The 14,758-nt window shown below is 34.6% G+C and overlaps 1 protein-coding gene across 1 annotated transcript; it reads right to left on the bottom strand.

The window, feature by feature from the left end:
- Positions 1-495: 495 nt before the first annotated feature.
- Positions 496-1,014, bottom strand: LOC106873372 (protein ZBED8-like). The gene has a single exon (XM_014920703.1). It carries the CDS (start codon positions 1,012-1,014, stop codon positions 496-498), a length of 519 nt encoding a protein of 172 aa, XP_014776189.1.
- Positions 1,015-14,758: the final 13,744 nt, after the last annotated feature.

Genomic DNA, 14,758 nt, shown 5'->3' with positions numbered 1-14,758 from the left:
AGCTAAAGCCACATTCAGTTAAATGTGAAGATAGGAACGGTAAAAACAATTTTCTTGCAAAGTTGGTTGAATTTGAGTATTTTGTTTCTGTCTCATCACAAAGCCATGACATCACTCCTTTTATATTGAATAAAGTTTTAACTGACTCATCATTTTGGATTTCCGAGAGTTCTTCTTGGTATTGTATCGAAACATCAGATATATTCACTAGCATTGGCTGCATCAATCTATTTTAAATCAGAAAACCTTTCTTTCAAATCGGAGGCCAGTATTTCAGATGATCCACAATGACAAGTACAGCAGCATCGGTCACCACACGTTTTTTTTTAGCCAATCAAACTGGCCAAAATTTTGTCAGAAATATTTTTTGACGTACCTCAATGAATGTAACAAAACCAAATACCTTCGTCTTTGCATCAACAAGTTTTATTTGATCCTTGAAGCTATTTAACATATTCACTTTTCCAAAGATAATATATACTTTACCATCAACGGTTAGAAGGTGCGCTTCATTTCAGGTTTGTCACTTAAAAAGTCACTAAGAACATCAAATAGTTCCATAAATCTTGTCAAGTAATTTCTCTTTGAGAGCCTCCTCACCTCAGTTTGAAATAAAAGTCTCACATAATCTGCATTTTCACAAAACTGCTTGAAAAGACGCTCACATTTGGCATTAGCTTTGATAGCATTGATACATTTTATAACTGATTTTAGTACCTCATTGAGAACAGGAGACATATTTTTGGATGCTAAGTTCTCTCTATGAACAACACAGTGCACAAGAAGCATTTCTGGATTCTCATTTTTCATCAACTTTAAGCAGCTTTTTTTCTTGTCGATCATAACAGGAGCACCACCTGCAGCACCAAATGTTATGTTCTTTATTGGTATATTGTTGACATGCAAGAAATTTTTTAGCTTATCATATATATCAGTGACGGTAGTGGTGGATTCTATTGATTTGCAGAAAATCATTTCTTCAGCAAATTCAACTTTTAACAATATATCTTGCATAAAACTTACATAAAACTTAGATATGTTTCAACCAAAGCTCCATCCAGGCCATCTGATAGGATTATCAAAAATCCTTTTTTAAGTCAAGATTTGTGTTATCACGGTCCATTCGAGTAGGGAGTTCTTGTTGAATAAGTTGTATCCAAATACAGGTGACTTATCTGGTATTCTTTGAAGAAACTTGTCCAGATTCCGTTTAAAGGTGATGGGATCCTTTTACTCTTTGATCTGTTATTGGGACAATGTTAAATAGGGCAGGGCCTGTTGGGGAAAAGAAATTGTATTTATGTGTTGTGGTCCTGAATTGGGTATGGCCCGTGGTCCTAGCCTTGGATGAACTTTGAATCTAATGTTGAGGTCGTTAGCAATACAACATCGCTGTCTCTTAGATTTGATTGAGCTATTTGTAGATCAATCTATTTTCTTGATTTAAGCCTTTCAACAAGTGTTTCAATATCTTCACTCATTTCATCTATTCTTCTCCTAACAGTATTGTTACTGAGTGGTATAGCTTATTGATAAATCTTTTCAATATCTTGGCGGTGTTAATACGGCTTGGCGGCTATTTTTTTTAATATTAAATTGGGACATAAAGGGTTTATATTCCAAGTAATTAGAATATACCTGAAAAATAATTGAATAATTAAAAATTATTTAAAGAAGTATTCCAAATAAATATTTCTGGATAAGGAATATAAATGTCAACAACATTTTTATCTATACCTACATACTGTACATACACCGTATGTATAAACAGGCACATAGACTTGCAGAGACTCACTAGAAAATACTTCATTGCTAATAACTCATTTTCGAATTACCCCCTTTGTCTATTGGTATAGTAAACAGAAGGGTTTACGTTCATTGTGTACAAGAGGCATAAATTCAACACAACCCAACGCATGCTCCACCAAAATATTATCATGCCCCTCTGGTGGAGCAGGCGCCCCACGTTGGGAATCACGGCACTAGCCCTTCCTTTATTAACTACACACAAAATGAAAGGAAAAGGTAAAATTATGTGGATATTAATTCGAGTCCACCTTATTGCTAACTTTTCTGCCGGACCTTCGATATAAGGATATATCACTGAGCTACTTTCAAATACAAATTCTTGCCCGGTACCTAGCGCTACTCTTTGTAATGTAGAATAGAGGGAAGAGTCCCTACAGAACAATTTTAACCCCAAATACATCAATGCACGGCAGTGGGAATATCATTTCAGTAGAATGCCCAAGTTACAGACAGTCACATCCGCGAAGACTGACTAACGAACGAACAAGCCATAAGTTATGATTTCATATTCTTTTCTCCTATCATTGAGGGAGGTACAGCAAAGAGTTATTTTTCTACCCCCGACTATGCTATAAGTAATGTAAAATAACGAAAGAATCTTCACAATACAAAACATTCAGTACTGTCGTTTACTCTTTCTTTTACTTCATCCTTAATGACGAACAAACACACGAGATGAATCTACAGGTCATGCTAATCAGAAATATAATCATTGTAGCACTCATTCATTGGAAAGTGAGTTTGATTGATTAAGTAATTTCAAAATATTTCACCATGCATTATCGTTGAAGAATGTTTTATTTAGCAGTAGTAAATGTTTATTTATGTTTATGTATTATTGATGATTGTGTACCACTGGTACATTTGCAGTTCAAACGCGGGCGAAGGGAGAGAGGCGATAGTGATGTTTGACCAATTTTCGAAGATTGTCCAAAGAGTAAATATTTATAGGCACACACACAAGGACTTAATTTCATTGACATAAATAAATAGATACAAACATAGTTTTATATATATATATATATATATATATATATATATATATATATATATATATATATTATATATGAACCTAAATGTATATATGTATATAACAATATATGTACTTCTATATATGTATCTTTACATATGTGTATATCAAGTGTATGTCAAAAGAAAGAGTAAAAACGGGAGAATAATGTGTGTGTGTGTGTGTCTGTTTTCGTTTATTAACATGAAGCTAAATTACTGCATTAAGAATTCCATTAACGAGTCTATATTTGCATTCACACAGGGCACTACGTACTTAGATACATTTAAATGTTATAAGTATTTGTGTGTATATATATGTATGTATGTATGTATGTATGTATGTATATATGTATGATTTATGCATCCATGCTTGCATGCATGTATGTGTGTATGTATCTAAGCGTGGATGTATCTATGTATTATATACGTATACATATGTATATATGGGCAGGTGGTGTCTGTAAATCTGCGTATATGTCGTATGAAAGCGTGTGTTCAGAAAATTTACATTCAGTGTTTTTAGTAATATAACTTCCACTGTCATTTGTTGTGAACCCTAAATGATACATTTCTTGATGTGAATTCATTAAGTGTATATCAACTCTTAATATTGAGTACAGATTTTCTTATTTCAGAATGTGTTTCCATCTATCATGGTAAAACGTTATACGTGGTTATGCGTACACAGCTGTGTATATATATATATATATATATATATATATATATATATATATATATATATATACATACATACATATAAGTAGTTGCTTCTACAAACGATTTATGTAAATAAGTGCACCTAATAGAAAAATGAAGATGGTTGGTCATATGTACCAGTACGCTTGAAATAAGAATCTATATCTTTTTATATATACACCCAGAACCACGCTTAGGATTTCCCGGTTTTCTGTGAATTGATTTTGATAAGTATTTCCCAGCTGCTTTGCACACTATGGCAACATCATTGTTATGATATCATTATTCTGTGTAACGTCCTTTCTGTTTTATTTCAGATTCTTCAGGTCTTGGGTGCATCCCGCTAATAGCCTTTGAATGAAAATCGCCGATCTTAACAATTTTTTAGTCTATGAAAGGTAATGATAATATTAAGCAAACATTGAGTATATATTTAACAGAAAACCATAATAATATTATAACATGTATTGACATAATGAATTATTTAGCCACATCAGCGCCAAGGAAGAAATGATCCGATTGTGGGACCTCCAAGACTGTGACAGTTAGGGATTTAAGGAATATCGGCCGCACGTTACGTGGGAAACCTGGACAAACAAGCAAAACCCTTTTCATCGCCTCCGGTCTTCCTCATGTACCTAAAACCACCAGAAATCGCATCCTCGGGACCATGGTTTCCGTGCGAGAACCCCCCGAAATTGCCTCACAGGAGTTTGAGGCTACAATGGCCCAAAAGTACATGATGTTAGATATGAGCTGTGTTGTGTTCATTAACAAAACCAGATCGACCCTTGACGTGCTAGACGGTTGCGCAAATGGTTGGGTCTATTTTAGAGATGAACGTTACCAATATTTATAACATCAGCAACAGAGTAGAGGAGTCATGTTTGGGCTGGTATGATTGGGAACAAATTTGTTGGGCCAGTCAGAGTGCCTGAAGAGGTTAAAGTGACCGCAGCTGCTTTCTGCAATCTCTTGAAGGAGGTCTTGGATCCCTGGCTAGATGACATACTGCTGTCACTTCTAAGGAAATTAGTGTTCATGCATGACAACGCTCCCCGCCCCATTCTGCTAGGACTACTCAAACATTTCTAGGATCTTGCAGCATGCAACCCTATCGAAAATCATTGGTCCGTCATTAAACATGATGTTGTTGTCGATGGACGCCAATTTACGTCGAAAAATGTCTTATGGGCGACCATCAAAGCTGCAGCAGAGGCAGTCCAACCTGCTACTTACCCGTCTAAATGGCGCTCATGTGGCTAAATAATTCATTATATCAATAAATGTTATAATATTATTATGGTTTTCTGCTAGATATATACTCAATGTATGTTTACTATGTATCATTACACTTCATTTTCTGAAAACGCATCATTAGATGGGATATCTTCATTCAAAAGCTATTAGCATGGTTCACCCAAAAACTGAAATATCTGAAATAAAAAAAGAAAAAGGACGTTACACAGAACAATGAAAACATAATGGTGTGGTCATAGAGTGTAAACATGCTGGGAAATGTTTTATCAAAATCGATTCATAAAAAACCGAGTAATCCTAAATTTCACTCCAAAGCGTGGTTCTGGGTATACATGTGTGTGCCTATGTATCTATATTTCTAAACGCATAGACACACACACACGCACACTCACATATATATCGTTGAAAAAAGATTAGAGATCCAGATAATTTAGAGATACATATAAATCCATATAAATCAAATTTGTATATATAGAAGATGGAGGTGGAAATAACACAGAAGTGAATCTGAGATATTTCAATTTAGAAAGAATTTAATAAGATGATTTAGTAATTATATAAAGAAACAATAATGTTTCAATGATGGATCTCATCATTTGAAATATTAGTAAAAATTTACAGAAATGGGAAGTAAAAACAGTTTATTTCCTGTTTCGGGGTCAAGAACATGCCTGGAGCTTTTTCGTTGAAGTCTTCTTTAAATATAATTTGTTATAGAGTTCAAGGTGTTTAGAGAGAAAGAGAGAGGGTGTAGTTGTCTTTTGTTTAAAAAAATGCTGGTTGGTTCCGGCTAAGGGAGTGGCATAAAAGTATTTATTGAATGGGTGTTATGTCTACTTGTGTGTGAGTGTGTGTGTGTGTGTGTGTGTGTGTGTGTATGTGTGCGTGTGTGATTCTCTGTGTGTGTCTGTGTGTGTATCTGTCTGTATGTCTATGCATATTGTGTTGAATGTCCTTTTAATATGTTTGGAATGTAACCAGCTCTGTGTTGATTGGTGTGTATGTTGTGATGAATGTCTACTTAAAGAAAGAATTAGAATTATTATTTTGGTGCTTTCTTCTGAGTGTCTCCACTTGTGTGTGTGCGCGCGTGTGTGCGTGCGCGTGTGTGTGTGTGCGCGTGTGTGTGTGTGCGTGATATGCATGTATGTGTGCGTATACATATCTATCCTCTTTTTATTTGTTCAAGTCATTCGACTGCGGGCATGTTGGAGTACGACCTTGAAGAATGTTAAACGGATCGACTCCAGTCCATCTCTTAAGCCATATCGCTTCCTTTCGACGAACAGCAAACTATAGGATCATAAACACCAGTTGTCAAGCGTTGGCGAGGATAATTGGCACTATCTTCACCTTCTTCATTTTCCATAGCCGGGCTATCTCGTACTTAAGAAGGTTGTACCTGTTTATCTTTTCGTCTTCCTTCTTGACTATTCATGGGTCAAAGGGGCATGCAACATCAACTATATAGCATATGTGTTATGCTCAAACACCTGATCTGTTTGGATTGGGAAATCCCAGAGGATTTTGCTGGTCTCCGACTCTGCCACTCTCTGCGGTCTGTGCTCACACGTCTTGCCTCTCTCTAGCCCCCACTTTTCGCACATTTTCCGGTGTAGCAGTTTCCAGTGTATCACTTTCGCTACCTGGTCGTGTCGCCACAACTTGTAGTGGTTTGGGGCAAGTCTAGGGCATTATGATTAGTACTACACCTATTACTACCAATGTTACTGCCACAACTATTGATGATGATGATGATGATTTTTATGATCGTTATAATTAATCTAATATCAGCAGAATGTGATTAAAGGGAAAGTTTTCTGACATATATAGCAGCTCCAACCTGTCAATTATTACAAAATCAAAGCCGGTCAAACGGAGCACCATCCTCAATGACTGGCATCCTGCGTTATGTATCCAGGACTATATCATCATCAATACAAACGTCTCTTTTATTTAAAAACAATACAGAATTACGTGATGGGGAATTAGCTATTATGTCTAGCAAGTCAAACGACAATATAGAAGTCTTTGTTTTGTGCTGAGTAATTTTACATACACTACAGATAAAGAAAGACAGATGGGTAAGCATGCAGACAAGTCATATACACGTGTATGCAGGCATTGATACACAGATGCATGTATGCATGTATACAGAGAGTGATATATAAATGTAAATGCATATGTATGTACACACGTATACATATATATATATATGTGTGCGTGTGTGTATGTGTGTGTGTGTGTGTGTGTGTGTGTGTGTGTGTGTGTGTGTTTCCGCCCCGACACCCGAAACTCGGAGTTTTATCATGGCTACCGAATAATTGTTACATGTTATATTTACAGATAAATTCCTCTATTTACATAATATCGAGGTCTCTTTCATTCTTCTGTTGTCTTACCATTTCTATCAAAATATATATACGTTTATATATATATATATATATATATATATATATATATATATATATATATATATAGCCGTACATACATAGATTTATAGATACATATATGTATATATATGCATACAGATCGATACATACGTAAACAGGCAGACAGACAGACTTACATAGATATAAATATAAGCATATGTAATTTTTTTTTCGTCTGTTTACGTGCGTGCATGTAATGGGGAAAATCTTTTGCAGGAGCAAAAAATATGTTACATAGACTAGCATATTGATATATGATAATGATGAATAAGTGTCTATTTATTTACATGTACGTGATTACGTATGTGGAGTTGTTTATCTATCCTAGGATATACAGTTTGCATTATCGATCACAGACATACTGATGAATATTCGTAAAATAAATTAAATTTTGATCCACAGAATCTCATACAGATATCGATCTCCCATTAAGAAGTTCGTAGTTATCTAGTGTAGTAGACACATATATAACTCTGAGGTCAATTGATGTTAGATGACTGGCAAAGAAAGTGCGTTGTATTTATCTTTATATTTATCTTATAAACATACCAAGCACGTCGAATTTTATTCATAAATGACGGAGTTAGTTGCAGTGAAAGGTTTGATTTCCAGAATCAGTGTTGTTCATGTTTCTCTTCCTGTTGCCGCTGCTGTTGTTGTTATTGTTGTTAGCTGCGGTTGTTGTTGTTGGTGGGGATGGTGGTGGAGGTTGTGGAGTTGGCTGCAGCAGTGGTGGTGGTGGTGGTGGTACGGTGATTGTGTTTAGTTCCGGCTCAACTTCCATCGCGTGGAGAAATGATGACATGCACGTATTACAGCTGTAATCATCTCCTCCTACCAACAGTCGTAGTATATTTAAGCGAACATCATCCACAATACACCTTTCATTTGTAACTGTTAGTATGTAATTTGAAGGGAATTTTGTTGCTATTTCTGGCACGTTCAATGAACATATAGAGGCTATTGTAACCGATGGTATTTCCGTTCAGATTGAGTTATTATAAAGTGTTCCAACTATGACAATGCCATTTTTGTTAACAAAGTAAGACGCCATTAGCCATCAGCCAGAAGCAGTCCTTGTATTCAGTGTTCGGCTTGCCAAGACTCTCCAGTTCTCTCTGTGTTGTGTTGCATGCATAGAATCAGTTAGGCTCTTCATACCGGACCCTTCTTTAATGTTGTCAGTCTGTCAATATAAGACTTATATTTTAATTATCGAACATACATACTCAATGTCCATACCTTGCTTGTTCGGCGGTAGGCTGCAAGATGGCTCTGCGAAAGACCCGGATATTAAAACACCATAAAGTCATAGACAGCCGAGACAACTCACCCCAAATGCAATTCAAGAGTGATGGACATCGATGTTTGCCATTTATGTGGTTTATCAACATCACGTGCTAGTAATCAATTTGAGCCGAACTTAATTGCCAGTCCATGACTATATCCAAATAGTGTAAAAAAAGAATCATTTGTTCGTATGCCTGGACGATGCGTGTGTTCGAGGATGCTTACAACACTAGCGCTGCTTTTACTTCATATTTGAATTTACATTTTAATATACTGTATCTTTTACAGGAAAATATTGAAACAATATTTATCATTTTCTTCACCTTACTAGGTAATTATTACTATTTATCTTTTTTAAGGGTCAAATATAAGCTATGTTAGCACTAAAATTCTTTCTCTTTTTCTTCATGCGAATGTATCAGTAAAATTCTAAATTCTGAAACATATATCATTATTGCCCCAAGGAATATCGAACCATGTACATTTATGTCAGTATCCATTCATCATTGTCTCGGCAAGTATGACGTGTTCTATGCTTCACTGGAGAAATCAAAATAGGGCGGAAATTTACCTGACCTTATTTTACGTGCTGATAGGCAAATTAATAATACTTATAGTCAATCACCATCGCATATTTATGTCTAGTTCTATGCATTCAAATTGCTTTAACTCACTAGTCTTACAGTCAATATTAACAAACTGTATGGCTCATACATATGAGTTTTTATCACACGAAACGTTGAACTGTGAGGTTACAAAATTTGTATGGTCAAGTTTGTTTTAAATTTTGTCGTCGCTGAAAAATAACTAATTTAATATTGTATTATTTTTCAGAAACTCGGAGAGACTTTTTTTTTTTATCAAATATCATATATATGAGAAGCAAATGCGAAACTGCTGAGATGTATAGCTGATTTGTGAGCTGTTATTGTAGTTCGTTGTCACCACCATGTTTACGACAATAAAATATAATTCCAACATATCCTTATTGGTCTCTAAATAGATTGGTAATGGCTGCCAGACTTTTACATATATCTAAGCTTCTCGACTTGAAAGAATGTTTATTCACCTCGTTGAATGCTCCTCATTAATGAACATAGAACGTTAAAAAATGGCCTTTTCCGTTGTTGATCATTTTTCTTCTTCCAAAAATAGGTCTTTTGAGGGTGTGTTGTCGACATGTATGTTACATATATAAGAATTGCATAATACTAATAGCATAGGAAGAGTGTGATAACAAAAATGAAAGAGAAAGAGAGGAGATCGGGAATGAAAGAAAAGAAAGGACAAAAACCAGAGTGAATCAATAAAAAGTAAAGGGTAAAGGGTGATCACAAAAAAAGAGAGAGAATAGAATGACTAATGTCTAAAATGTATGATGAGAAATCAGGAGTAGTTCAAGAGATAATGGAAATAAAATACTAATGGAATAAAGTCTACACAGAAAGAGAAGCAAATAGTTTGACAGTGTAGTATGATTTGTTGTCTTATATATATATGCATACTGAAAATATTGAGAAAGGTTGAGAAGCGAATTGAAAAGACAAATATTATAGAGAATGGGAGCGTGGAAGTAATGGCTTATTAACAATAGCTATGGATTTGTGAAAACCCAATTTCAGTGTAGATAGTTACTTTCTAATATTGCTATGATAAAAAAAAGCTATTACAAACTACGAGATTGGAATGTTATTTGACCAGTAATGATGAGAGCCAACTACTTTATTGATGACCATTATGATGTAATACAGTACTGGTTTCAGTCATTAGAGAGCAGCCATACAGGGGTTCTACATTCAAGTGTTTACGTAGTCCATTATATCGTCCTTAGTGCTCATATCAGTCTGTCACTCCTTTCACTTATTTCATTTCTCTCTGTCTATAGAAACTAGCGTTACGTATTTGATAATGGAAAATATCAAAGGGAAAGCAACACACTAGCGTTGTGTGTGTGTATGTGTATTTCATTATAAGAGTGTATAAATACACGAAGAGCAGGGCTCTTTCCAGCATGTAAGAAGTCCTATCGCTGGTCTTTTCTTATCAACAAATATTTTACGTCTTATTACTTTTATCAAACATGCGGACCACTGGTAATAAATTACTTTAATAATTTTTACCCTTATATTTATATATACATATATATATATACATATATATATATACACACACACACACACACACACACATATCTATATATATATATATATATATATATATATATATATATATATATGAGTCGCTGTGAGGTAATTAGCCTGCTTACCAACCAGAGGCTTTGTATATCCTCTGTGATGAGTCAAAAAGTAGTTTACATAAAAACATTCAGATCAGGTTCCTTGGGGGGTTTTTTATGATAGGAAGAAAAGAATTAGTTTACTTGGATATATCTCTGTCAAGTAATAGATTCTTTGACAAGAAGGTAAAATATGCGTATCCTCTGTGATGACTCAAGAAATATTTCACATAAAAACATTCAAACCAGATAATAATATTTTTATAACGTTAAGATGAAACTTGGTTTACATGAATATATCCCGATCAAGGAATAGAGTTTTTGACAAGAAGATAAAATATGTAACATGTCATTTAAAATTCTCGGATCTGGCTTCTAAGGGTCTAGCTTCTGGCTGGTGTTTGGCAGTTATAAAAAGAGTTGCATTTCTTCTGTATAATATCTTCCTTTTATCCAAAAATGATAAATATTAATGCTTTTATCCCTCAAATGACATTGTCATCCACCATTAGTTTTCAGGTGTAAAAATATTGTGGGTGGCTGATGGTCACAGGCCACAAGGTATTTGACGATTGATAAGAAGGTTTTGAGTGCATTTATATGCCTTGCATATGGCTGGAGATTGGCTGTTATAAACAGAGTTGCAATTTTTCTGAATAAAATTTTCCTTTTATCTAAAAGTGATAAATATTAATGATATATCCCTCAAATGCCAATATCATCCAGTATTCGTTTTCAGGTGTAAAAGCAGTGTGGGCAGCTGATGGTTACAAGTCATAATGTAGTTGACGATTGATAAAAAAGGTTTTGTGTGCGTGTATATGTGACTTATAAGTTTATATGTTTATATGTGTGACTTATAATGGAGTGCATTTGCGGGTAAGTGTATGTGCGTACTTGCATGCTTTATGCTAATTTTCGAAAAAGCTAGAAAAGATGAAAGTCTAAAAACACAAATTGTCGAGAAGCAAGACCAAGAAGTTATATTTTGAACATACGATGTGCCACAAGGCACAGCCCAAGACTTTCCTGACAGGAACTGTTGAAGGAAAGACAGAGAGAGGGGGAGAGTCCGTTAGAGATGTTTGTCAACCGACGATGTCAAATAACTAGAATGGAAACAAAGAGACCGTCTGATTGTATGCATGGAGTACAACACAAAGGAAAGTAAACAGTCTTTGCAAGGCGACTGGAAACAGGAAACAAATTGAGAAAGAGATCCTCAAACAAAACAGGCCTAAATGTCTCTCCTCAACGGACATCGACATGAAACTTCAACAATTTATGTCTGTAATGCAAATCATATGCTACAAATCTCTCCCGGAGAGAAAGGCCACTGTACACAAGAACAAAATCCCCAAGGAGAGGAAAATTCTTATGAGACGGCATACAAAAGTTTCAAATCACCTAAACAAACAAATTGAAAGCAGTGAAAAGTCCCGCCTGAAAATCGGATTTCGCTTCGGTAAAAATTCACAACGTTATGTGCTGTGCGAATTAACCACCATTGTTCCTAAAATTGGCTTATTATTATATTTTCTATGGATTGCTTGAAACTCACTAACTTTCTAGCCTTGATCCATGTGTGCGTCTGGGGGGGGGGGGGTCTGTGTGTGTTTGTGTATGTTATTCTCTGGACAGTTACTGAGAGCATTCTTCCTGTTGCCGCTCTTCATGCTATGCTTTTTGTTTAAATATTGTTCTCGTAATTATGATTCGCTGTCGCTATTTTGTTTGTTTATTTGTATACATGCTACATTTTTATGGAAAATATTTCCCAACATTAAAAAATGTTCTGTTTAATGTGATTCAAAACACGTACTCAATCATTATTTAATTATTATATTATAGCTAACTTTATCGTAGAGATAAGAATTTGAATGACATATTGAGTAGATTCACAACAAAGAACCTAATGGCGCTTAATAAAAATAAAACAAAAAGCAACATTATTTTAAACTGAAATTGGTTTCTCGCGTGTGATGTTTCTACATCTATTTTATTTATCGGAAATAAAATTTAGTTAATGTGCTGAACGGTAGAAACGAGTCTATAATTTTGCTAAAACTGGAGTATATTGTGCGTAAACATAAGCAAAACCTATAATGAACTATAGGATGCTATACGTCAAGGCATAATCACATGCAGATTATTGTTGTTAAACGTTATATAAATTAGGTGCAAGCATAGTTGTGTGTTAAAAGGTTCGCCTTGCAATTATGAGGTTTCGGGATCAGTGCTGTTGCACCGTACTTTCATGTAAGTGTCGCCTTCTAAATATCTTCTACTGTCGCGGGCCAACCTATGACTTCTGAGTGAATTCAGTAAACGGAAACTGTGAGAAGTTTGTCGCGTATATGTGTGTGTGTGTGTGCGTGTGCGTGTGCGTGTGCGTGTGCGTGTGTGTGCGTGTGCGTGTGTGTATGTAAATGAGTGTGTGTATGTAAATGAGTGTGTGTATGTGTGTCTTAGTGTTTATATTTGCGTTTGTCCTCTGGTGTTGGCTTTTTACATCCGCGTAAATTAACAGTTCGTCAAAACTCCGATAGAGTACGTACCAGACATAAAATAAGAGTTGGCGTCGATTTGATCAACTAAATCTTTCAAGGCGATGTTCCAACATAACCGCAGTCCAATGATTGTTACAGTTAAGAGAAAACACGGAAACGTGCCTCAGTAACATGAAAACTGATACATCTATCGAAGTCGAAAAGGCATTGCGATACAAATAATATGAGCTTTATTTACATTTACATTTAAGAAGTTATTACAATTTTTTTTTTCAGCAATTTGCAACATTATTACGAAAAGGCAAATTTTTTCTCCATATAAATTACTTGTAGGTACACCGTATTTTGTTATGCAACTATAATATACTACATTTTTGCTTACATTTAGACGTATTCGGAGGCGAAACGTCGTAGCAAATCAGTACTGGCTATAATTTCTATAGATATGTAGAGATAACCTTAACATGTGATTTAATATCACTGCTAACACACGTAGGGCACAATTTTGACTTATAAAGCGTTTGATATACTGTATAATAGTCTATGGTTGCATAACGAAATGCGGTACCGCTACAAGTCATGTACATACAAGCTGCCAGGAATGTGTTTAATATGTAAAATTGGTATATCCAATAATGTTACACTGTTATACATAGTGGCTATTTAAGCAATGAGTTTGTGTTGGATATGATGTTGATGAAGGAGCAAGAAATCCTGAAGTAGGGTATGCACACCCATTACCTATTTTCCCACCTTCGATTGCATTGTTGTTTACATTAGGCGTACCTACAGATATTACACATTTATATAAGATGAATAGTGCTAATTATATGAATAGTGCTAATAGACTATACATTAATGTCACACTATTTCATTGTATAACCAACAGAAAAAAATAAATAATATATATAAATCGACAGATTACCCATAGGACATAATCAAAATCACATATATGAATTTACTGGAATACAACATTTTACTGACTTAAGCTGTACGGGTACATATTCCCCTCAATTACCCGTATTCAACGAAGATTTGAAATCCACGGAAACACACATTTGAAATCTGTATAAATGTATAGATACTGTCATTATTAAGTTTAACAAGCATGTTGCAACTACTTAAAATTAAGTGCACTATACCTCTTGAGAGTTAAGTGCTTTGATCATAGTGGTAAACATTGACCAATTACCAATTAAAATAATTGATTGTATCAATTTCTGAAAATATTAAAACATGGCGTATTATTAGTTAATACTATAGGTTCTGAGTCAAGATAATATATGTTTAATAAACATATGGACGTAGATAGATCTATTAGCAAATATATGTATATATATATATATATATATATATATATATATATATATATATATATATATATATATATATATATATATATATATATATATATATATATGTATATATATATATATGCGTATGCATATGCATGAATATATTGCTGACGTCATGAGAATTTGTAAACTTCGAGAAAATGTAAAAGACTTTTTGTT

The sequence above is a fragment of the Octopus bimaculoides genome, chromosome 6 (genome assembly GCF_046866305.1).
Source record: "Octopus bimaculoides isolate indiv1 chromosome 6, ASM4686630v1, whole genome shotgun sequence".
NCBI classification, from domain to species: domain Eukaryota; kingdom Metazoa; phylum Mollusca; class Cephalopoda; order Octopoda; family Octopodidae; genus Octopus; species Octopus bimaculoides.
Note: the sequence above shows the minus strand (reverse complement) of the source record. Positions and strands in the feature narration are given on the sequence as shown.

What these genes read in the sequence shown, in the direction of transcription:
- LOC106873372 (XM_014920703.1), bottom strand. Translation starts at nt 1,014, where the DNA reads ATGCAAGATATATTGTTAAAAGTTGAATTTGCTGAAGAAATGATTTTC.